The 26687-nt window shown below is 34.3% G+C and overlaps 3 protein-coding genes and 1 long non-coding RNA gene across 6 annotated transcripts in view; 3 read left to right on the top strand and 1 right to left on the bottom strand.

Moving 5' to 3' along the window:
- LOC123542761 (cytoplasmic aconitate hydratase-like) overlaps positions 1-9661 on the top strand; it is a 41863-nt gene extending 32202 nt beyond the window's left edge. For both annotated transcript variants that reach the window (XM_053531402.1, XM_053531404.1), the window contains 7 exons: positions 59-118; positions 1131-1235; positions 2785-2927; positions 3306-3453; positions 4086-4208; positions 4782-4967; positions 6657-9661. In XM_053531402.1, the coding sequence (XP_053387377.1) occupies positions 59-118; positions 1131-1235; positions 2785-2927; positions 3306-3453; positions 4086-4208; positions 4782-4967; positions 6657-6776 (885 nt within the window). In that variant the 3' untranslated portion in view covers positions 6777-9661. The remainder of the gene's footprint in view (positions 1-58; positions 119-1130; positions 1236-2784; positions 2928-3305; positions 3454-4085; positions 4209-4781; positions 4968-6656) is intronic.
- Positions 9662-12265: 2604 nt separating this feature from the next.
- Positions 12266-14784, bottom strand: LOC128551108 (uncharacterized). The gene is made up of 2 exons (XM_053531516.1): positions 14267-14784; positions 12266-13770 (listed from the first exon to the last, which is right to left on the bottom strand). Exons 1-2 carry the CDS (start codon positions 14602-14604, stop codon positions 12414-12416), a joined length of 1695 nt encoding a protein of 564 aa, XP_053387491.1. The 5' UTR covers positions 14605-14784; the 3' UTR covers positions 12266-12413.
- Positions 14785-22512: 7728 nt separating this feature from the next.
- The window catches only part of LOC128551142 (cytoplasmic aconitate hydratase-like), a 37074-nt gene continuing 32899 nt past the window's right edge, over positions 22513-26687 (top strand). Inside the window, exons 1-2 of one of the 2 annotated variants that reach the window (XM_053531610.1) lie at positions 22513-22693; positions 23530-23686. In XM_053531610.1, coding sequence (XP_053387585.1) covers positions 22568-22693; positions 23530-23649 — 246 coding nt within the window. In that variant the 5' untranslated portion in view covers positions 22513-22567 and the 3' untranslated portion in view covers positions 23650-23686. Of the gene's footprint in view, positions 22694-23529; positions 23687-26687 lie in introns of those variants that run through there. The other variant, XM_053531609.1, reaches the window with a different exon arrangement.
- Positions 23889-26570, top strand: LOC128551143 (uncharacterized). Its single transcript, XR_008368649.1, has 2 exons — positions 23889-24618; positions 25892-26570. It is a non-coding gene; the product is annotated as an uncharacterized LOC128551143 (long non-coding RNA).

The raw sequence follows: 26687 nt of genomic DNA on the forward strand, positions 1-26687 counted from the left end.
TGTGTTTAATGGTTGTTTTAAATAAATATGTCTAATAATGATTACTGGTTCCTTGCAGAAAGTGGAAAATGAGTTTGTGATACCATCCATGTTCAATGAAGTCTACGCCAGGATCCAGGTAATATTTCATCTCATTTTACTCTGACAGTATCTAACTATAGACTTAGTCTGTTACCTTAATGAATAAAACAAAACCATTCTTATTTTAAAGATGCTGTTTGGAGAAATGAGAATTCAGTTTTACCATGCAGAGTGTCTTTGATTTTTTTTATGCAGATAGAAAACCTGTCTTCTCTTCAGCATGGTACTGTGAAATAATTTAATTACATGGGCATGAAATTCCTTGTTTTGACCAATATGGCTGTTTCATTAAAGTAAAAAGCAAAGTTTATTGTTTAACATGGGTAGTCGATGAAAATTCCCACCTGGAATGGATGGAACAACTTGTTTCCAGCAAAGTCAGGCGGCGGGTGTCATTTTTAACTCCCTGGCATCCAGTCTAGGCAGATACTGCTGGAAACGGTACGAATTTAAGTAAATCACCCAGCATTGAACACTAGTTGGGATATCAGCTGCATATGAGAATCAAATTTGGACAGCTGGCGTTGTAGTCCAACCTGCAAACCACTGTGTCACTGATGCCCTATTCATGAAAATTAACCCCCTTGAACATAAATGATTTCACAGTATGTTTCAATATACATTTTGTATTTTACTAGAATTATTTAAAATTAAAATTGAATTATTACATAGATTTTCATGGTGAAACCAGCCTTTATGAAAAGGTATTAAAGAAAAATGTCTTTCTAGCCCTTTGGTAATCCAGCTGAGGGAATAGAATTCTGCCATGAGAGAAAGTGATCCAGCTGGCTGATGGAAGTTTGGTGGTTCTACCCTGGTGCTCGCCCATGATGAAATAATGTACAGAGGGTCACTTGGGGTCTTTCTACACATTAAAAGCTGGAAAGTCGCCGTATAACCTATAATTGTGTTGATGTGACATTACACAAAATGAAAAAAAATCCTTTGTTACTGTAACTATTACTAAGCCAGAAAGATATTAAAATAATGAAAATGTAACAGACATTGTAGAAATGAGTTTAAAAATGTTGATAAACTTTGCATTACAGAAAGGCAATGAGCGCTGGAACAAACTTGATGCCCCAGAGGGAATCCTGTATCCATGGGATGCCAAATCTACATATATACAGAGCCCACCTTTCTTTGAAACTATGGTATGTATTCCATTAGGGTCGACTCTTCTTTTATAGTTGATTCTCTTTCAAAGTCCATTCTCCAGAGTCCATTCAGAGTTAATTCTCTTCCCAAAGTCCATTCTGCACTAAGTGTCCATTCCATTGATTGTATAATTCAGTTTGGCTTAAGCTGGTTCTATTGGTGTGAGACCTAGCCTGCTAATATTTTGCATGGTCATGATCTTTTGTAAGATGAGGTAAATTTTTTTCGAGTCGGCAAGACAAGTAACAATACAACATAAGCACTCCAGGTGCTTTTGAACCGAAAGTTTAAAAGATTTCTTATATGTTTTATTATGACATACAGTTGTTGTTAAAATGACTTGGCTAGATTTTCTGCATCTCTTTCTTAGTTCAAACCTGATTGTCAAAATGTACCTAAAAGGATGCATCTCGAGCTTTGTTACTACCATATATTTGTGCTTATTAGATGCACTCACTTATAAGATGCCGGACATGCATGGGGATTCTTTTTCTTTTAATTTCCTTGTAGTACACGCTTATATGATGCTCTCCACTCTTTGGACTGGAAAAATGACTCTTTATTCTAACACGATCCGCAGCAATTGTTATATAAACATATAGCGAAATCGCCTATACATGAATCTGTGATAAAATATGGTTGGCTGTTACATTTCACCCCCTATGATTGTAACATAAGAGATTCTACTTCAGTTCCATTACATACGAATTATTTCAGGGCCAAATCGTTGAAAACAGCATTTCAAAAGCATAAATATAATAAAAAGACATACTGACTTATGTGTAGGTCCGTAAAACACGTTCTTATCTCTACGAGCGAATTCAGTTAGCTCAATTATGAATCAGCGGTGACGTCATAAATGTATGACATAAGTATGACGTCATAATGATGTGACGTCATATAAAAGTTAAGTTCGTCACTCGTAACAGGGTCAACTCGCCTAATTTGATTATTCTGTTCATAATTAGTGTGCGAGCTGTTAGATTACTAATTTATAAATACTTCTCAAAATTCTGATAAAAAAGAAACAAATATCTATACGTTCCATTGGCTATGCAACACTTTCTAACCATAGGGGGTAAATTGTAACAGCATATGACCCGAATGATGTATTACGCTGAAAATGTAGTACTGTAAAATGCGAATTATTTGCGTTGTTAGAATTGAAATAATAAATATGTTCCAATAATTTTATCAATTAATAAAACATGGGCAGTCGTTTGGATGCCAATAATTAAATAACTCGTGCTACGCACTTGTGATTTAATTATTACGCATCCAAACTCCTGCCCATATTTTATTAACTGATAAAATATAGGAACATATTTATTATTTCTTAAATAATGCGTCTAATAAGCGAAAATATACAGTACTTGCAGATTTTTATGCTTTTTACTTTAAATTGAATACAAAGCCTGTGTGCTTGGGCATTTACATTATATTCAGTTCACACATGACAAAAATGTAAAATTGAATTTTATAGTGAAGAACTTGGGATATTGATGGGGAAAAAATGTTGTATATTCTAATCAACTTTCATTACAGACAAAAGAATTGCCAAAAATTCAAGGTATTAAAGATGCTTATGTGCTTCTGAACTTCGGGGATTCGGTGACTACAGACCATATATCACCTGCAGGAAGTATTGCCCGAAATAGTCCTGCAGCAAGATATCTTGCTGGTAGAGGGTAAGTGTGAGTTAATCATTGCAAAATATCAAAGTTACATAGGCCTTGTTATTTACAAGTTCCTTTTGATGAACTTGGAAATGAATGTAACTCGTGTAGTATTCTTCTATAAAATGGCCACCTAAGTTATTACCCACATACCCTCCCCACACACACATAACATCAGATGAAAGTTTATTTTTGGTAATGTAGAACTTTTGAAAGAGTTGTTAGTAGTTAAAACTCTATATGTTAAACAGAGTTAAGCGAGCCAAGAGATTAATTTTTTACCTTCATTCAAAGCTGATGTCATTGAAACAGGCATTAACATTTACGATATTTTTAAATAAAAGAAAAAGGTTGATTCATTTTACTCAGTAATTGTTGGTTAAATTACAGCTTAACACCTCGAGAATTCAATTCATATGGCTCAAGACGAGGGAATGATGCTGTCATGGCCAGAGGAACTTTTGCAAATATTCGTCTTGTCAACAAATTCCTGTCGAAGCCAGGAGCCAGGACCTTACACCTGCCAACTGGAGAGGAGGTGTGTACAGACACTGCACATTAGCTGCTGTGAATCAAAAGATACTGTATATTTTCACTTATAAGACGCACTTGCTTATAAGATGCACCCCAACATCGCACATGCAATTTAGGGTTTCTTTTTCTTTTGATTTCCTTAAAGTACAAGCATATATAATGTTCCCAACTCTTTGAACTGGAAATATGACTTATAAGACTTATAATCCGACTTTGGTAGAACAGGTAATGGGGAAAATCTGGCTTTCCAGTTTGGTAAGCTGACTACGGCTATTGTTACTCAGCTAAAATACTGTTTATAAACAGCACTTAACTTAAATAAAATTATTTAGAAAGGTTTCTTGTTATTGATGTTGATATGCTGTCTGTCATGGACTAAACTTAAAATAAGTTGCTCCATCCGCTTAGTGCGACAACTATCGTCCACTGCCCACATTAAATTAGAAACCTTTACTTTTACTTAAAGGTTTTCATAATTATATGAATTGAGCTGTCGGGTTACTATATGACGTGAATAGTGTTGTCAGGTTACCATATGACATGAATTGTGTTGTCAGGTTACCATATGACATGAATTGTATATTAAATTCTCCCTACCACATGAATTCTGTGATTTGACTTACGTTTTATTTACAGATGGATATATTTGATGCTGCTGAGAGGTACAAGTCTGAGGGCAAACCGGTGGTCATCCTGGCAGGCAAGGAGTATGGATCTGGCTCCTCTAGGGACTGGGCGGCAAAGGGGCCATGGATCTTGGTATGCATTCTTCTTCATATAATGACTTGAACAAATAAGTAGGAAATACGATGGTAACAGGGTAGTAAAATTTGAGAAAATATTGCTTTGGAGTTGTATGTTGTGAATTATATAAACAGTTGAAAGAAATAAGGGGTAGTACCAATGTAGAAAAATTTAGAAACTATTACATCACCTTTGGCGAAACACACAATTCTGGATAGTTTTACTAGTTTGAAATTGGAGCTTCTGTTCAAGCGAAAGGGGCCTCTGTGGCCGAGTGGTTAAGGTCTCTTGACTTCTTATCACCTGCCCCTCATCAATGTGGGTTCGGGCCTCACTTGGGGTGTTGAAATCTTCATTGTGAGGAAGCCATCAAGCTGGCGTATGGAAGGTCCGTGGTTCTACCCAGGTACCCCGACTGTGATGAAATAATGCATGTAGGGGCATCCGGGGTCTTCACCATCAAACATGAAAGTCGCCATATGATCTAACTTGTGTTTGTGCAACGTTAAACCCAACGAAATTTTTGAAGCAGAGATGTAGCGGTTTTGAAAACTAGTACAGTATATAGGAATCTTGGATTTTTTTCAGGGGGTTAAAGCTGTGATAGCGGAAAGTTATGAGAGAATCCACCGAAGCAATCTAGTTGGTATGGGTATAATACCATTCCAATATTTAGATGGTCAGAACGCCTCGAGTCTTGGGTTGACTGGCAAAGAGACTGTCACAATTGATCTACCGCAAAATCTACAGCCTGGTCAAACTGTTGATGTTAAGGTAAGTAAACGCTTGGTTAAATCATTAGGTAGGTATTTTGGACTATCAGAGTTTTGATTTGGTCAGAGCACAAAATCATTTTTATGCCCCCAGCATCTACTGATGCAGGAGGCATATATTGATTGTCCTGTCCGTCCGTTTGTCTGTCTGTCCGTACAAGGTTAACCAAATGGGACCGTTTCATCTAGCATTACTAGAATGCAAGATACTAATGCAGATGTAACCTGTGACCGTTCCTTATCGTGAGACATCACCTGACCTCAGTTTGACCTTGACGTTGACCTCATTTTGGACTTTGGTTGCTTTATATGGGCCATCTCTTGTTAACCAAATGGGACCGTTTCGTCTGGCATCAATACCCCTTACAATAATGAATTGATACTTATACAGATGTAAACTGTGACCATTCCTCATCTTCAAATATCACCTGACCTCAGTTTGACCTTGACCTCGTTTTGGACTTAGGTGCAAAATCTATCGACAAGGATGCCACTGGGGGCATCAAGCGTTTATTGAACGCAGCTCCTTGTTTTTCGAGAAAATTGAAAGTGTACAGTCATCCGTTGATAGTTTAAATTGGTCATTTGAACACATTTGTGACATCAAACAGTTGATAGTTTATTAACAAAAACTTTTGTTTTTGCGCTACCACTTTTTAGTTTAGGGGAATGGGTTGAGAGGCACTTTCATTTGCCCTTGTTCAGTGTTCTATCTGCTGATCTGTCAGTTTGTCTGATAGAACTGGTGTGGCACATATCATCAGGTGACATAGCATCACGAAACTTTAGAGAAATGTTTTTCCAGCATGTTAAGTTGTGCCCTTCAGGTTTTATGTTGGATGTCACTCGGTAAGAACAGACTGACTGCCCTTGACTTAGTCAAAAAGTGCAAAAACTACCAGACTGTTTTATGTCATTAGTATCTCCAAAAGTAGTTGACTTTGAGTGATGAAATGTATTGATAACTGTTACTTAGCATGTGAACTTTGCACCTGGGGTTTCGTTTCAGAAAGACAAGACATATCCTTTCCGCAGCCTTAACGTACTAAAACGTATTAGCGTCTGATGGCCCTTTCACGCTTCCGTAGAAACAACATTTATTACACGAAACTTATTTTGAAAATATTTCTGAAATGTCTAGGTCTGCAGCTCTCAAATACGGTTATATCTTACATCTGAGGCATATACTGACACTCCAGACAACATCAAAAATGACATTTTGAGCAATTTGATGAAGTTCCAAAATTATCAATGTACGCTTGGTCCGTTACGGACCCCTGTGGGATTTGTGTTTATCCAGAGCTCAAATATTTTTTCATAGATTAAAAGCTGACATGGTGTACTAAAGCCCAGATAATTTCAGTTCGTAATAAAGTGCTGAAAATTGGCTCCCCAATAGCAAAAAAAAAAAAGAAGAAAAGAAGTCCACGCGCATACATTTAGACGGGTGACCCCTGACTATCTACGAATCAAAATGTGGCTTTCGTTTTCAAGTTTAGCATTTCTACTTTCATTTTATTTACTTCCGGAAATAGCTGAAGGTCGAGTGACGTCATTTTCTGTGTTGTCAAAAACATACATATGCCTGGCGAGCTTGCATAAATAAGTGCTGGCCGTCCTAAGGATATAGCTATGGTAGGTGACTTTGAAATCCATTTGAAATCTGAAATATTGTTTTTTCTTGTTTCAGTTGAGTGGCGATCGGACATTCCAAGTAAAGACACGTTTCGACACTGAAGTGGAATTAGTATACTTTAGAAATGGAGGCATCCTCAACTATATGGTCAGAAAAATCATTAATGCCTCCTAGACGTTAACGGTGCTAAATCAAAAAATAGGCTAGATGATTCCTAGTAATTACAATCCTAATAAAAAGTGGTGAAATTGTGTCATATTTTCCATTACTCTCTAATTGTGTTATATAACAATTTATAAAAGGGCTTTAAATTGATGGCATTATCATGGCCGAATCTTGGTAGATATGTGTTGTGAATGTTCATTGTTGACCGGATGTTAAAGAACTTTGTAATGGAATTTATTTCTATGAATTCTTTTTCTTTCTTGAAAAACTGGAACAGTAGCTCTGAATCAAAATCAGTACAAGACATTGATGATATATGTACACAGATTATTTTGATATTTTTACATTGATAGAAGCTATCTAGATGTAAAATGAGACATTTAGAAATTAATTTACTGCTACTGAAATGTATCAAGAGTTTCTTATATTTTTAGCGTGAGCTTTATATGAAATAATGTAATTGTATATTTGTATTATAAATTGAATGGATGAAATTTGATTTGAAATTCCTGAATGATTATATAACTGAATCCATTGCAGTATTTTATTTCATTGCGTAAATGTCTTATAAATGTGTAAATTAATTATTTCATTTTTTTTGGTGTAAATGTGTTGCTATGAACATTATGAAAGTGATGTTTACTTGAACTTGTTTGAAGATATATTATGCCCAAATAGAAGAAAAAACATGAACAGTAACTACTTATTCTCGAAATAAACAGGAAATAAACTCATTTGAGTGTATAAGCAATACTGAGATAGGTTAAAATAGTTCAAACTAAACATGGAGGCCTCCATGGCTGAGTGGTTAAGTTTGCCGACTCCAAAATCACTTGCCCCTCACATATGTGGATTTGAGCCGCACTAGGCGTTGAAGTCTTTGTGTGAGGAAACCATCCAGCTGGCGTACGGAAGGTCAGTAGTTTTAACCAGGTGCTTGCTCTTGATAAGAAATGCAAGGAGGGGCACCTGGTGTCTTCCTCCTCCATCAAAGCTGGAAAATCGTCACATGACCTATAATTGTGTCAATGCCACATTAAACCCAACAAAAATTAAAAAAAAAAAAACAGTATAAATTATCATTACCACTAAAATAACTGCATTTTATTTTCAAATTAGTTATTACATGACATTTAATTCTTTACATGCAAAATTAGTTTCTATATCCGGCCAAGTTAGATATATTTGATAAGGTTTTCCTACATTTCAGGTTGATATGTAATGATAAAATATATTGGTAAAATAACTATGTTAGATGACTTGACTTAGTTTAAATGAAACTTATCATTTCAGATGCACCAGGTTTAATAATAACTTTGTGAGATTACTAATATTTAAACTTGATTTAGCTGGGATGATAACTATCATTTCAAATGCATTGGGTTTAATAATTAAATATATAACATGAAATGATAACTTGATTTAGTTAAAATGATAACTATCATTTCAAATGCATTGGGTATTTATAATAACTATGTAATATGACTAATAACTTGATTTAGTTGGAATGATAGCTATCATCTCAGATGCAACTGGTTTAGTATTAGCTATATAAGACTAATTAAATGGATGTAGTTTTTGTATTTTTTTTTGTGGGGATATATATACATTGCATTGAAATAGAAAATGTCGCAACATATCACAATTTGAAATAATTACAAAAAGTTTTCCATCAGACAAATAATTAAAAAGAATACGATTTTGTAAAGATTCTTTGTAGTAATAACATTTCTATAAAAGCTAAGTGAAAACTAATAATTCTGTAGAATACTTGTGTAATAATAAACTTTTTATAAAAATTGTAAGTGAAACTAATAATTCTGTGGAATACTTGTGTACTAATAACATTTCTATAAAAATCTTAAGTGAAAATTAATCATTATTTTGATCGAAAAATGATTATTTTGTAGAGTATTTAAGTATTAATAACAAATTGGATACTTTGAAACACAGCTACAGATTAAAGCCTAAATTTAATTTCCATTTCTTTCTAGTGCACATAGACCAATGGTATAATTCACTGAAATTCCTCATTTTTTTCATATTATTTATGGTACATAATGTGATTTGGAACTGTTTCAAAATTAGTTTCCTTTTTGTTTGCTGTATTTACTTAATTTCTAAATCATGATTGTGTATAATTGGTATTTAATTGGATTTAGTGAAACTGCATATGTCTTTATTGTCTTTGCAAAAAATAAACAGGCATTTGGTGTATACAAGAAACATACAATATTTTATTACACGCATTTCAACATAGACATTTTAAAGTAATAAACCATGTGTGAATTAGGACCATCTGCATGAAGACTGCTTTTAGCTGGGCATTAATTTTCAACATTTTTATTTGATTACTTTATTCACATATACAAGTTGTAATTGTATTAAGTTAGATGTTGTTCTGTGAAAAAGAGCCTGTTTGAATTTGTCATGTATCTATAAAGAAATGAAATAGGAAACAGATACATTTCTAATACCACTGAATTGAAAAAAAGAGAGGTTGATTTGCTTCCACAACTCATTTTTTATGTAAATGAGATGTAAAATCTAAGACTTTTTGTCTGGTTTTGCGCCATAAAACCCCAATTAACAATAGAAAATCAAAACAGATTCTTAGCACTAGAAAAATGTAGAATTCTTTATTTGTAGAGAAAACTGAACTTTCCATCAAATATTGTTGTAGAAGTATAAATAGTGTTTAAGATGTAATGAATTTTGTGTTTGTATGGTCATTTATTGTAAGTGGATTTAGAAATACGATGCATTGTATTCAGAGTTATGGAACTTCTGTCTTAAATGTTAGTAGTTTCATCTGTATTGTTGCCCTTGAAACAATATTTGCTGTGGATAAAATCCATACATAAATTTGATTCAATAAATTGATTATTTATGCGCATACTTTTTGTCTTTATTTGAAGTCATTGATGTTAGTTTATTAAAGAAAACTAGCCTCACATGCAGTAAAATTCTGTCCACCAGTATTATTTGTGTGTTGAGCTGACCTAAACATTGTGAACTTTGTAAAATCTAAGTTCAAGGGGCCCGTATGAACGGGCACCTGAGTAGAACCACTGAACTTGCTTAAGCCCATTTGATGTCTCCCAAACACAACAGAAATCTACAGTCTAAACACGATGTCGAAACCAGAGATGTGAGGAGTAAGTGATTACAAAGAAGCAACCTTAACCACTTCACGGGATCATTTTTTGCAGTTGCTAAACTGAAACCAAACCACTGAAAATAGACTTTGGAGAAAACATTTTTGAAACGAGGTTTAATCCCAGGGGTAACACTTATTCAATCTCTTGCACTTCCGGTGATATTTCATTCAAGTGAGGATCACGAACGACAACTCTGCTCGGAGATTGACACTTATTATGTCTCCCACCACACAGTGGTATGGGAGACATATTGATTTACTCCAGTCTTTGTGTGTGTGTGTGTGTCTGTCTGTCACAAAACTTGTCCGCACTCTAAGTCGAACATTTCTCATCCGATTTTCACCAAACTTGAACAAAATTTGTTTGATCATAAGACCTCGGCCAAGTTCGATAACTAGCCAAATCGGTCCAGGCGTCTTGGAGTTATGGCCTTTGAATTACCAAAAATCGGCCTTTTTACTCTTGTCTGCACTCTAATTCGAACATTTCTCAACCAGTCTTCTCCAAACTTTAACATAATATGTTTGACCATAAGACCTCAGCCAAGTTCGAAAAATAGCCAAATCGGTCCAGGCATTTTGGAACTACGGCCCTTGAAATATCGAAAAATCGGCATTTTTACTCTTGTCCACACTCTAAGTCGAACATTTCTCATCCAGTCTTCACCAAACTTACACAAAATGTGTTTGACCATGAGACCTCAGCCAAGTTCGATAACTAGCCAAATCGGTCCAGGCATTTTGGAGTTATGGCCCTTGAATTACCGAAAAATCCGCCTTTTTACTCTTGTCCGCTCTCTAAGTCGAACATTTCTCATCCGATCTTCACCAAACTTTAAAAAAATATGTTTGGCCATAAGACCTTAGCCAAGTTCGATAACTAGCCAAATCCGCCCAGGCACTTTCGATTTATGGCCCTTGAATTACTGACTGGATCCACTCATCCAGACCACATCTAATTGGATCCACTCGTCTAAACCATCTAGAGAAACTAGACATTTTTCATAGGGGCAGTTGTGGGAGACATGCGCTTTTCTCAAAAGCGTCTCTAGTTATTCTTGTTTAAGCAACAACAACATACTGAAAGTCATCTCTTCGTGGCGGGAAAATACCTGCAGTTGCCCATTGGAGATTACTTAAAATTCATACTTGTGAAACAAGCGGCCTCAGTAAGCCAGTGTTTGAGGTCTTGGGGGAACATGTAATTCCGTAACAGTCATTTCTTGATAATTCGTAAAATTTATGGGTGCTCATGTTAAACCAAAATGTGTTGGACTCCGAATTTTATTCAGCAAACAGAATTATTTACTTTTACAATAAATTGAGACTATAAACATGTTAAAAATCAAAACTGAACAATTTCAATAGTGTTGAGAATATAAAGAAATCTTATGTAACTGTATAAAACATGCAGTAGATAGTTGTGAAAATATAATATCAATGAAATCAAATAAACATTGTACACATGATGCGAGACATTTCAGCTGAAGAGGAAAATTTAATGAAAAACTTGGGTCACATATACTTCTGATATCACATTTATGACTGTTCATCCGTTTCGACAAAAGTTGATGCGTTTGACCGACATATTGTACTTTATATCTTACATGTGATTAAATAAATACTGACCAGAGGCAATCATCCTATTAAACTTTATGACAAACTGTTCCTTAGTTATTGAGAGGAAACGTGTTTTGGTCTTAAGGACTCTGAGGCGTTAACATACTGACCCTGATAAAGGGATCATTTACTGACCATAGGCTGTCTTCCTATGAAATTTGCGTTCTTTATTTAATGATCGGAAACTGTTATCAGTCTTGAGGTAACTTTGACATTGAACTTTGGCCTAGTGATCCTTCAATAAAATGAGCGTATATGCTAATCTTAATTAATCATCGAAAACACCAAATGGTTTAAGAAATGATAGACCGACAGACCGACCGACAGACAGTTCGTCTTCGATTGGGGTATGATAAAATAATGTTCTGTTATGAAAGTCTCATAAAAAACTGTAATAATACATCAACAACACCTTTAGTATAACCTCAGGTTACGTCCGATATTTAAACTTGGTCGACCATTACACTTTGCAAAGTATAGAAATGAACAAATTCATTTATATATATATATATATATATATATATATATATATATATATATATATACATTTTGTTCAGTAAACACATGTGATGTGTTTTTTTACTGTGTTCTGTTAGTCCTTGTTTTAGTGAAGTAGGGCAATTGATTATACACTGTCAAAATGTCATGTGCGTCAACTATTTTGCATCTTCGATGACATGAAGCGATATGACTGGAATTGTTATAACAGACAATCCCAAAAAGTCACAGTTCATCAATATTATGGTATATCAGACTTACGTGTCCACACTGATATAATCTCCTTCTCACCTTTATCCTGAAGCAAATCTAGTAATACACAAAATGAATAAGACACCGATGATTGTTAATGGGATATATTTCTGACCTCAGGCTAGATCAAATATGTGAATCTTGTCGCTGTTGCTGATGGTAACGACTAGTCGTTTCTGACGTTCATCAAAGCATACTGACCAAATACAATCCAACCCGTACGAATTTCCTACAACCTCGCCAAGCAACTTACCGTCTGTTCCAATCTGAATCACGTTGCTTGAACCCCATCCGCAAACAAACATATTTCCTCCTCCATCAGAACATGCCCCTTGTGGTGAACTAAGTATTCTGTCAGTGAAGCTTGAGATATATGTACCTTCCTTATTGAAAGAAAGTAGTCCGTTCAAAATATCAGAAACGTACACTTTTCCGCTGTATCTATCGAAAGTGACATGTCTGTTGTTATGAAATATATCGTTCCCTTTATTATCATGGTTAACAACTCTGATGAGTTTTCCAGATAAGTTATACATATACAGTGTTTTGCGTTCATCAGTGATATACATACTTCCTTCATTACAGGAAATGCCCCAGCATGAATTGTTCAGTTTAACCTGTCGTATAATCTTCATCTGATCACGAAGGGAGATAAACTGGATACTTCTGTTGACAAGACTTACAGCAGCTTCTTCCTTGTTAACACAACATACTGCTCTTGGACGGTCAGGCATACTACAGTTGTCAGCGACCGATTCTGTTTGTAAGTTAACTCGTTTTAGGGAACTGTTATTGTAATCAGTCAGAAGCAAGTTTCCATTATCATCAAAACAACAGGACCAAATGTCACATGCACGTTTGTCACTCGGAATATTTATATTTTGCTCACGCGTCCTTTTTATTCGATAAAGTGACTGTACAGGGATGGTGCAGCTTTTAACATGTCTTTTGACCTCTCCCAGTGACTCCATCTCTGAAAAGAATTGAACAAGTTTTGGATCACCATGAAATGCAAATGATGTTTTGTTTTCTCTTGTAAACGTGTATGCATCTTTAGATATGTCTACGAGATCTTTGTGTCCGAGTTTCCCAGAAACAAATCGCTGTGCTTCGTTACTTCCCGACGCTTGCAGAGCGGAAACACGTTTCTGCAGTCTGCTTTCATATTCTGTTATTTTCTGCTTTTCTTCTTCAGATTCACCCCAAAGCTTCTTGTGTTCATTTTCAATTTTCTGTTTTGAAGCATTTTCAAGTTCATCAAGAAGAATATCTAGCTCCTTTCTCTGCTTTTTCATTTCTTCAAGGGCCCTTTCCTTTGCTAAATCTATTTCTGAGATATCTGTGTCTTTTTTCGTTTTGATTTCTAAGCAGACATTAATCAGGCGGTTAAGTTCTTGGATCAGTACATCTGTTTCTTTGCTCGCTCCGCTCTTTTTAATGACGTCTGTTATACTTGTTACTGAATCACATGACCTAAATAGATACTGATTCATATCTAATAACATCAATACCATATATTTTATACATGTGTATTAAATTAAAGCATTTAAACAAGTTTAAGTAAACATTTACCTGAATTATTTAACATTTTATTTGTTTATATTGATTTTAATTGTTTTATTAGCATAAACATGTTATATATATATTATAACCAACCAACTCGCAGTACTAAATGTTTTATAAAGGACTGGTAAAATGCTGATATCAGTTTATAATAGCTATTGCTGGAGTTTACAGAACCTTGTTGATTAATTTACAAATGACATAAATGATATAGGTGTAACTCAAGATCCAACATAAAGCCACATTACCTGATCGGACTTCATTTCCATTTCATTACTGTTACATATCACTAGCTTCTAAAGGAAGAAATATTATCTAATTTATTCGTATCTTGTATTCGGATAGGTAAATCGTGCCCAGACACTCAGACGTTAGGGACTGATACGTACATATACAAAGTTAATACCTGTGATTTTCAGCTACACATGATGTACAACAGACTTCATCATGGTCCCGACAATACATGTCTATTAGCTTTGTCTTATGATTGTAACATCTTTCCGTCGGCACCTGCGGCAAATTTTGCTGATGACTTGACGAGCTAAAATCGGCTCTGTTGAGGAGTTTATGTCCTCTCATAGCGGGAAACATCTTGTGCATGTCCGTACATGATTGACAGTAATAATCCTGACATTCCACACAATATCTTACAGCTTCCCTATTTTTGTTCTGTTCCGCACAAGGTGAACATGTGAAATCAAATATTTCATCTGACGTATGTACATGAAGTCCTCCAGTTGCCATTTTCTTGTTATCAACAAATATTTTAGCTTTTTCAAAACGTAGCTTTCTATTACAAGATCATTTAGTTTTGTGTAACACTGTGCTTGATGAATGTAGAATAGCAGGCGTATCCTTTCATAAAATCCGTTTAAAAACTTAAAATATTCAACACATAATTCGGCTTTACAGCCATTTATTTGTTTGCTCTAGTTTAATCTTAATAGAGTAACTTCGGGTATATTCGACACCTTAAGCATAAAAACGGTGAAGCAATTTTCGTTTCATAATGATCGGTGCGAACATTTCATGAAAACGAAAGTAGACCTTTTCTGCGTCTTCGGTATAAAACGCTGCCCAGTGTTTGCATCTACATCGTCAATAGGATGGATATTATTCTGATTGTTGTCGTCGTGTAAGTTCGACATCTTTCGGGCAAATTCGGCACCCTGGTGGAGTTTTAAAAAATATACACTGAAGTTGAACATTTATCTTTTTTATATAGCTACATTAAAAACAGAAAATGTCGCAACAGACATGACACAACAGTTTTTATGCTGACGAGTAGGCTCTAATTTTTTCAGATTTCATAACTCGATCAAGCTATAAAAAGTAAAACAAAAACATAATCTTTATTAATTGTTCAGCAGATTATACAAACGCCGGCTAATTGTTTCAGGAAACAATATAATACAGCCTCATTAATTATGTTTATTTATTTATTCGCTGCTGCCTTCTTTTTTGACAATGGTACCATTTTCTACCATCTGAACGGTGGGGGCAAGTTTTGATGGGGAGTAAGAGCTCTGCAACACTTCGCACGAATTTGTCTGGACATTTTAATCTCAAATAAGGTGTATTTGTTACCGAAACCTGTGGGTTACTCGGCTATGATTGTTTTAAATAACGATGATATGTTCTTATTATATCCTATTCAATATATTTTACTTTGCACGAATTTTGATTGTCTATTGATAATTAATTGTCATAAATTCGTACTGGTCCCAGATGTAAATATGTGCACGCTAATTAAATGTACAGGTGCTTTTTTAATGCACAAATCAGTGACGTAATTAGCGACGTCAGCTTAGGTTAACATACTTTAAGAATCTGCGTGGACAAAATTAGGAAAGCCTGGATATGGTTAAAAAACACACTTAAACCATTTGTATGCCGTAAATATCCTTTAAAGATGATATAATCGAATAATTTTGATAGTATGTCGAATTTGCACAACAGTGTTATATATTGTCGTGCAAATTCGTCACCCCTAGCCAAGGTCATGCTTGGAAACCGGGGAATATTATTTGTTTCTAAATATCAACATCAAATATATTTCTGTTTGTATTTCAGTTAAGTAAAGTCAAAATGCAATTGTAAGAATAGTTTTACATACCTTAGCTCCGCTGACCATTCTTACAGAAAACTGTAACTACGATTTTCGTTCAAAATGAATTTGAATGTCGAAGTTACCCGATGCGCGTATCGGAAAAGGAAAGAACACCTGTGTGATCAAAATGTTCTCATGATGTCATATATAAATATGACGTCATATAAATTACTTAAGAAAAAATATTCAAGGACATTATGGGTTTTTCCACGTGGATATTAATTCAATGTGTCGAATATACACGACTGTCGAATTTTCCCGAAGTTACTCTACTTCCGTGTTGATAAAGGTCATATTTCTAAATCAATATCACGTCTATACCCATTACAATACGGTTGTACACGGTATCACGGTTTAAAAATATGTAAAGAAATATTAGTTGTCTAGTTTCAATTTTACACTGTGTTTACAGAAATATATATTTAAATACTTATGTCACATAGATAATTAACCTTATAGTATATAATACTTATTATAACATCTCCTTCTAGTTTGTGGAAATTTGTTAAAGCACCACATGTCTCCATTTGCTATGATGGCATATTTCTGCCAACCACATATCCACTTATTTATGTAGACAGTTTTCTCTAAAATCTCACATATCCAGTTATTATCTGGCAAGTGGCAAAATTGCGTGTTATCCAGATAATTAAGTTAACAGGCCAAAACTGCCTGTTAGTGCCCACTTCTGCCATCCACATATTTACATAAATAAGTAGTTATTGTGAAAGTTTTCATGATATCCAGTTAATATTCGTACCCAAATTGACGATTAATGGCTAGACTTTTCGTCCCCTATACGGAATTGTCACGGTATAGAATATTGAAACGGAGAGAAAGTGTACATATGTAGGCGGCCGGGTAGCTCAGCCGGTAGAGCATTGGAACGGTATTCCGAGGTCCCTGGTTCGAGTCCCAGCCTGGCTGCACATTTTTCTCATCCTGTGACATTTGGCGCCAATCGTAGGGCCATAACGGCATCACACTGGTTAGTCTCCGACACCTGTAATTGCTTGATTTATAAAGTACCGGCTGAAGTTTGAAGACGAATTTCATAATGGTGGGGAAATATGTCACGGTATAGAACTTGAATACCAGTACTGAAACGGGGAGAAAACTGCAGGCGGTCGGGTAGCTCAGTCGGTAGATTACCGGAACGGTATTCCAAGGCCCCGGGTGTGAGTCTGGGTCTGGCTTCACATTTTCTCACCCTGTGACAGAGTGTATATCCACCTTATCCACTACCACCACCCCTAATTCATTTTGCCTATAGATAGGATTTGGAATTGTAATTTTGATAGTTATTATGCCTTATGAAGTAGTTTCATTTATTCCGTAATGATAGGGTGCGATTACAGGACATTGCCAATCATAACTAACTATACCTAGTAAACGTAAGTGAATATGTGTATGGCAGTATTGGGCACTAACAGGCAGTTTTGTCCTGTTAAGATACTTAAGTGGATACAAGCAGTTTTTTCACTTGCCAGATAATAACTGAATAAGTGACATGTTTACGAAAAATTTCGAGATAAATAAGTGAATATGTGGTTGGCAGAAATATGCCACCATAATTTGCTTATATTGAACTAAAGGTTGTTTTGTCTAAATCTTTTGTCCGCCATGTTGAGTGATATTTAGGTATAGTGTTTATAACGTTTCACCATGGGCCATTAAGGCTTAGTTCAAATATGTATTTGTATATGTCGAAAACTGAATAAAACGCCTTCTCATAAACATCCGACGGTCAATTTTATATTCTGTGTGGTATTATTTCTTGATTTAGAAGTGGAATGTTCTAATTCTGCTGATAGCAAAGTATAATTCTGGACTGGGTTTTAATTTTAGAGAGCCCTAGTATCACCCATGTACACTTTTATGACGTAGCGTTCTCTGCAAGTGTTGTTTTGAAAATGCTTTGTTTTGGATTTCGGCGGTCTGTGTATTGGTATCGTATGGTCTGGTTTTGTATGCCATATTGTCACAAGTTGTGGGTGAAATTTGAAAGATATTTCCACCTTACAAATAGAATACACAGCTTCGTTTAATTTCATGTACTTTTCATACTTTACAAATATCATTCACGCAACATCACATGAAAATCAAGTAGGCCCTAAACTATGCCATCACGCTCATCATCATGTCGTTAATTTATTGCTTTTAGAAATAAGTTGTATTTGAGATTTATAGATTTCTGACATTAATTTACTATTGAGAAATAACGGTATTATGTTTCTCTCTCCGTTGTTTTCCTCGAAGATGTTATATCAATTTATGTTTCGTTCGTGGTTAAACCAGTCGCGTTTATTTAACCATATAATTCACTTTATCTAGAATTTTTTTCAGTTTAACCCTCAAATCTGGAATTTCAAGCTTTATGATGGTATCGACCTTCTTTCGATTGGTTTTAAGACCACCAGAACTAGTTTCACAATTATGCTCAGTATTTTCATTTTGACTCTATTATCGGAACATTTCTGAGCCTTTTAGATCATAAAAATTTCGAAATGTGAAATAAACAAAGGCAGGGGTTAAATAAATCGATAACTCTAATACTTGATACATACAATCACATCACTAAATGAACTAGGACTGTCACTAGTGGTTATTTGTAGTCCCATTTAAATAATACTTTTTCTTTTCACAGCGCCTTCCATTTTTTCAATCCAGCAGATTATTTTAGCTTTTCTAAGGAGCAATGGATTTATTAAACTTTCCTCTGACATTGTACATGTATCATATCAAATTGAATTACTACAAAGAAGTTGAACATGTTAAATCGAAACAAAAATGTATGTATTGTTTAGGTTGGCGTGGCCCTTATATACAGGGACTCTCACCCTGTATTCATGAATCAGGAAACATCAAGCCGTAATAATGAATTGAATGAACTGGCACGCAGAAAAGTGCCATTCAAATATTCCAAATTTAAATGTAAACACAAAGTCACCGCATCCGAATGTTCAAATGAAGTAAGTAATTATACTTAAGTTGAGCACTACCACACTAATGCATCAAGCACCACTTCAATCCGATAATATTATAATACAAAATTAATTCAGAATTAACAGTTCTATCAATTCTGTATTCACTATATATTTCAAGAATTTTAAAGGTGAACTTACGTTTTTAAAGGTGTAGCACCGTTAAAACAGAACTGTATGTCCTTTTTACTAAAAAAATAACCTTAATTCATCTTAAGATAGCTGTATTATTTTTAAGGTAGCAGTTTACAGACAGCAATCTGCATACATTTTAAAGTAGCAGTCCTAAGGTAGCGAGTTTTATATATTTTAAGGTATTAATTTAATAGGAAACGAAAATGAAGTAAAATAAGGTGTCATGCATCCTTAGCCAGCACTACAGACACTATCTTTCGGTTCAGCCTGTGCTGGAAAAAAACCCCAAGAATATATGACATTATACATTCCTTGTGAAAATGTAGTGGTGCATGTTTTACTCAGCTGAAACACTCGGCACTCTAATGTCACACATTCAAAATCAATCAGCACAAGAGACGTCACTGACTAAGGAGAAGACACAAACAAAGGATAATGGACTATTTTAATAAAGTAAAGGTTCTGTTATATTGTTTAGTTTCTTTTAATGAAGACTGTGCTATTCTTTAATTTAAGTTCCCAGTTGTATGGGCAATAAAAGTTGAAATTTCTATCTATATTTTTTTAGTTTCTCTTGAAAATAAAACAGGGGGAGTGTTGGTCTATAAAATTTAGTTTCTTTTAAGTGCAGACTGTGCAGTTTTTTAATTTTATTTTCTACTTGGGTAGTAACAGTTGAAATTACTATCTATTTTTTTTAGTTTCTCTTGAAAATAAAACAGGGGGAGTGTTGGTCTATAAAATTTAGTTTCTTTTAAGTGCAGACTGTGCAGTTTTTTAATTTTATTTTCTACTTGGGTAGTAACAGTTGAAATTACTATCTATTTTTTTTAGTTTCTATTGAAAATAAAACAGGGGGAGTGTTGTTGATTAAACCGTATCGTATTAACACAATAAACTAATGATAGTCCATCCATCTGTCGGCTACCAGTTTCTCTATTTCAGGTGCAAGGTTTGCTAATACCACCTTACAAAAATATTTTAGCCTTGTGTTCAGACACTATGAAAACTTAAATACCAGTCTGCTGTATTAGAACACATATCCAAGAAACGAATGTAACCATGTAGCCTGCTGATTATTCTTGATTTTCACAATATTTACATTAATATTTCATCCCACTCCTAATTAAATAGCTAATAAATGAAATGGCACATACCTCTGAACAGTTTCAAGTGACATTTTTACTTTTAAATTTCTATATCATGACACACAGTCCATTTCTATAATGTATCCTTTCTTGGCGGATTTTATCCGAACATGACTACAATACGGCGCAGTGTTCACAGAGGCTGCATGCACATTTCACAGTCTAAATAGATATTTCTAAAGAAAATTTGACAATAATAATTAGAGCAAATAGCAATGAAATCATAATAAAACCATGCAATTCATAATACTTTAGATAAACTCGATCATTTCTTTCGTCTGCTTCATTGCAAAATATCAAAGTTACATAGGCATTGTTATTTACAAGTTCCTTTTGATGACCAGTTTAAAAGTATGAAAATATTGTAATAAGTTAAAAAAAAAATAATTTTTAGCAAATTCGCAAACCTTGGTAAGTCGGGTTGTGAACTTGGAAATGAATGTAATTCAAGCAGTATTCTTCTATAAAATGGCCACCTAAGTTATTATGGAAATTTGAAGTTAATACACACCCATCCACATACCCTCCCCCCCCCACCCCCCGCCCCAAACACATAACATCAGATAAAAGTTTATTTTTGGTATTCTAGAATTTTTGAAAGAGTTGTTAGTAGTTAAAACTGTTAAACAGATTTTTGCGGGCCAAGAGATTAATTTTTTACGTTCATTCAAAGCTGATGTCATTGAAACAGGCATTAAATTTACGATATTTTTAAATGAAAGGAAAAGGTTGATTAATTTTACTCAATAATTGTTGGTTAAATTACAGCTTAACACCTCGAGAATTCAATTCATATGGCTCAAGACGAGGGAATGATGCTGTCATTCGCTGTCCAGAGGAACTTTCGCAAATATTCATCTTGTCAACAAGTTCCTGTCAAAGCCAGGAGCCAGGACCTTACACCTGCCAACTGGAGAGGAGGTATGTACAGACACTGCAACATTATCTGCCGTGAATCAAAAGATACTGTATATTTTCGCTTATTAGACGCACTCGCTTATAAGAAGCACCCCGACATCGCACATGCACTTTAGGGTTTCTTTTTCTTTCCTTGTAGTACATGCTTATATGATGTTCCCCACTCTTTGAACTGGAAATATGATTTATAAGACTTATAATGCGACTTATAAGTGAAAATATACATTTTGACAAGTTATTTGTCTTTTACCTCAAATTCATGTGGGGAAGTTCTACTTTGGTAGAACTGCACAGGTAATGTGGAAAATCTGGCTTTCCAGTTTGGTAAACTGGCTACGGCTATCGTTACTCAGCTAAAATACTGTTGAAAAACAGCATTTAACTTGAATAAAATTATTTAAAAAGGTTTGTTATTATTGATGTTGATACGCCGTCTGTCATGGACTAGACTGAAAATAAGTTGCTCCATCTACTTAGTGCGGTGACTATAGTCCACTGTCCACATTAAATTAGAAACCTTTACTTTTACTTAAAGGTTTCCATATATGAATTGTGTTGTCAGGTTACCATATGACATGAATTGTGATGTAAATTCTTTGTACCATATGAATTCTGTGATTTGACTTAAAATCCATGAAAGTAGACAAATTTTGTTTTAAGTGTGTATGTTATATTTACAGATGGATATATTTGATGCTGCTGAGAGGTACAAGTCTGAGGGCAAACCGGTGGTCATCCTGGCAGGCAAGGAGTATGGATCCGACTCCTTTTGGGACTGGGCAGCAAAGGGGCCATGGATCTTGGTATGCAGTTCTTCTTTAGATAAGGACTTGAACAAGAAATACAAGATGTACAAGAAATAAGATGGTAACAGTGTAGAAAATTCTGAGAAAATACTGCTTTAGAAGTGTATGTTGTGAATCATACAAACAGTTGAAAGAAATAAGGGATAGTACCAATGTAGAAAAAATTTAGAAACTATTGCATCACCTTTGGTAACACAGACGTTGTGGATAGTTTAATTAGTTTGGAATTGGAGCTTTTATTGAAGCAAATGCCATTGGGTCTTCTGTGGCAGAGTGGTTAAGGTCTCTGAATGTGGTTTCGGGCCTCACTTTGGGCATTGAATTCTTCATGTGAAGAAGCCATCCAGCCGGTGTATGGAAGGTCTGTGCTTCTACTCAGATACCCGATTGTGATGAAGTAATGCTCGTACATGTAGGGGCATCCGGGTCTTCACCATTGAACATGAAAGAACATGATTTAATTGTGTTTGTGCAATGTTAAACCCAACGAAATTATTGAAGCAGAGATGTAGAGGTTTTGGAAAAGGAATCTTGGATTTTTTTCAGGGGGTTAAAGCTTTGATAGTGGAAAGTTATGACAGAATCCACCGAAGCAATTTAGTTGGTATGGGTATAATACCATTCCAGTATTTAGATGGTCAGAACGCCTCGAGTCTTGGGTTGACTGGCAAAGAGACTATCACAATCGATCTACCGCAAAATCTACAGCCTGGTCAAACTGTTGATGTTAAGGTAAGTAAACGCTTGGTTAAATCATTAGGTAGGTATTTTGGACTATCAGAGTTATGGTTTGCTCAGAGCACAACATTTTTTTAGAGAAAATTGAAAGTGTACAGTCACCTGTTGATAGTTTTTATTGGTCATTTGGACACATTTGTGACATCAAACAGTTAATAGTTCATTAAGAAACAAGTTATTTTGTGTTACCACTTTTCAGGGGAGTTGGTTGAGGGGCAGTTACATAAAATTTTGCCTTTGCTCTGTGTTCTGTCCATCAATCTTGTCAGTTCGTCAAACGGAACTGGTGTGGCACATATCTTCAGGTGACATAAAATCATGAAACTTTAGAGAACTGTTTTTCATTGTGTTTGGGTTTTGTTTGGGACTTCACTCAGTAAGAACAGACTTTCTTCCCTTGACTTAGTCAAAAACATAAAAAAATGTACCTGTTTTAAGTCAAGAGTACCTCCAAATATTTTTGTGAAATTATGGACCTTGGATTTTGTTTAGGATTTCGCTCAGTAACACTAGACGTATGGGTGCCTTTGTGGCTGAGTGGTTAAGGCTACTGACTTCAAATCACTTGCCCTACATCAATTTGGGTTCAAGCCTCACTTGGGACGTTGAATTCGTCATGTGAGGAAGCCATCCAGCTGGCTAACGGAAGTTTGGTGGTTCTACCCAGCTGCCCACTCATGATGAGGTCAAAGCTGGAAAGTCGCCATATGACCTATAATTGTGTCGGTGCGACGTTAAATCCAACCAAAACAAAAAAAAATAGACTTACGGCTGTTGTATGTGACTTTGAAATCCATTTGAAATCTGAGATATTGTTTTTTCTGTTACAGTTGAGTGGCGATCGGACATTCCAAGTGAAGACGCGTTTCGACACTGAAGTGGAATTAGTATACTTTAGAAATGGAGGCATCCTCAGCTATACGGTTAGAAAAATTCTAAATGCCTCCTAGATGTTAACGGTGCTAAATCAAAAATAGGCTAGACGATTCATAGTAATTTCAATCCTAACAAATTGTGTTGAAAATTAGTCATACTTTCCATTACTCTCAATTTGTCTTATATAACGATTTATAAAAGGGCTCTAAATTGATGGCATTATCATGACCGAATCTTGGTAGATACGTGTTGTGAATGTTTATTGTTAACCAGATGTCAAAGAATCTAAAACGGAATTTATTAGTATGAATTCTTTTTTTGTTCTTGCTAAATCTTTCTGAAATGGTCTTAATCAAAATTAATTAAAGACATTGATAATGTATGTACACAGATTTATTTTGATATTTTTTTCATTGATATAAACTGTCTTTTATTTTGATATTATTTTCATTGATATAAGCTATCTAGATGTAAAATGAGACATTTAGAAATTGCCGGTAATTTGCTGCTTTTGAAGTGTATCAAGAGTTTCTTATATTTTTAGCGTGAGCTTTATATGAAATAATGATGTAATTGTATATTTGTATTATAAATTGAACGGATGAAATTTGATTTGAGTGTTGTCGTGAAGCAATTCCTGAATGATTATTTAACTGAATCCATTGCAGTATTTTATTTCATTGTGTAAATGTTTTATAAATGTGTAAATTAATTATTTCATCTTTTTGGTGTAAATGTGTTGCTATGAACATTATGAAAGTGATGTTTACTTGCACTTGTTTGAAGATATATTATGCCCAAATAGAAGAAAAAACATGAACAGTAAACTACTTATTCTCGAAATAAACAGGAAATAAACTCATTCGAGTGTATAAGCAATACTGTGATAGTTTAAATTAGTTCAAACTAAACATGGAGGCCTCCATGGCTGAGTGGTTAAGTTTGCCGACTCCAAAATCACTTGCCCCTCACATATGTGGATTTGAGCCGCACTAGGCGTTGAAGTCTTTGTGTGAGGAAACCATCCAGCTGGCGTACGGAAGGTCAGTAGTTTTAACCAGGTGCTTGCTCTTGATAAGAAATGCAAGGAGGGGCACCTGGTGTCTTCCTCCTCCATCAAAGCTGGAAAATCGTCACATGACCTATAATTGTGTCAATGCCACTTTAAACCCAACAAAAATTAAAAAAAAAAAAACAGTATAAATTATCATTACCACTAAAATAACTGCATTTTATTTTCAAATTAGTTATTACATGACATTTAATTCTTTACATGCAAAATTAGTTTCTATATCCGGCCAAGTTAGATATATTTGATAAGGTTTTCTTACATTTCAGGTTGATATGTAATGATAAAATATATTGGTAAAATAACTATGTTAGATGACTTGACTTAGTTTAAATGAAACTTATCATTTCAGATGCACCAGGTTTAATAATAACTTTGTGAGATTACTAATATTTAAACTTGATTTAGCTGGGATGATAACTATCATTTCAAATGCATTGGGTTTAATAATTTAATATATAACATGACATGATAACTTGATTTAGTTAAAATGATATCATTTCAAATGCATTGGGTATTAATAATAACTATGTAAGATGACTAATAACTTGATTTAGTTGGAATGATAGCTATCATCTCAGATGCAACTGGTTCAGTATTAGCTATATAAGACTAATTAAATGGATGTAGTTTTTGTATTTTTTGTGGGGATATATATACATTGCATTGAAACAGAAAATGTCGCAACATATCACAATTTGAAGTAATTACAAAAAGTTTTCCATCAGACAAATAATTAAAAAGAATACGATTTTGTAAAGATTCTATGTAGTAATAACATTTCTATAAAAGCTAAGTGAAAACTAATAATTCTGTAGAATACTTGTGTAATAATAATTTTTTTTATAAAAATTGTAAGTGAAACTAATAATTCTGTGAAATACTTGTGTACTAATAACATTTCTATAAAAATCTTATGTGAAAATTAATCATTATTTTGATCGAAAAATGATTATTTTGTAGAGTATTTATGTATTAATAACAAATTGGATACTTTGAAACACAGCTACAGATTAAAGCCTAAATTTAAGTTCCATTTCTTTCTAGTGCACATAGACCAATGGTATAATTCACTGAAATTCCTCATTTTTTTCATATTATTTATGGTACATAATGTGATTTGGAACTGTTTCAAAATTAGTTCCCTTTTTGTTTGCTGTATTTACTTAATCTCTAAATCATGATTGTGTATAATTGGTATTTAATTGGATTTAGTGACACATCATATGTCTTTATTGTCTTGGCAGAAAATAAACAGGCATTTGGTGTATTTAGCATTTACTAGAAACATACAGTATTTTATTACACGCATTTTAACATAGACATTTTAAAGAATAAACTATGTTTGAATTAAGACCATCTGCATGAAGACTGCCTTTAGCTGGGCATTAATTGTCAACAATTTTATTTGAATACTTTATTTACATATACAAGTTGTAATTATATTAAGTTAGACTTAGTTCTGTGAAAAAGAGCCTGTTTGAATTGTCATGTATCTATAAAGAAATGAAATAGGAAACAGATACATTTCTAATACCACTGAATTGAAAAAAAGATTTATGTAAATGAGGTGTAAAATCTAAGACGTTTTGTCTGGTTTTGCGCCATAAAACCCCAATTAACAATAGAAAATCAAAACAGATTCTTAACACTGGAAAAATGTAGATTTCTTTATTTGTAGCGAAAACTGAACGTTCCACCAACTATTGTTGTAGAAGTATAAATAGTGTTTAAGATGTAATGAATTTTGTGTTTGTGTGGTCATTTATTGTAAGTGGATTTAGAAATATGAGGCATTGTATTTAGAGTTATGGAACTTCTCTTTAAAATGTTGGGAGTTTCATCTGTATTGTTGCCCTTGAAACAATATTTGCTGTGGATTAAATCCATACATAAATTTGATTCAATAAAATGATTATTTATGCGCATACTTTTTGTCTTTATTTGAAGTCAGTGACGTTAGTTTATTAAAATGAAATTAGCCTGACATACAGTAATATTCTGTCTGCCAATGTTATCTGTGTGTTGAGCTGACCTAAACAT

The sequence above is a fragment of the Mercenaria mercenaria genome, chromosome 19 (genome assembly GCF_021730395.1).
Source record: "Mercenaria mercenaria strain notata chromosome 19, MADL_Memer_1, whole genome shotgun sequence".
NCBI lineage: Eukaryota > Metazoa > Mollusca > Bivalvia > Venerida > Veneridae > Mercenaria > Mercenaria mercenaria.

Bases quoted from the DNA above. Each gene is read 5' to 3' on its own strand.
- LOC128551108 (XM_053531516.1), bottom strand. From the start codon at position 14,604: ATGGCAACTGGAGGACTTCATGTACATACGTCAGATGAAATATTTGAT. The intron at 13,771-14,266 runs GTATTAACTTTG...GTATCTATTTAG, and splicing joins TGTGTAGCTGAAAATCACAG to GTCATGTGATTCAGTAACAA.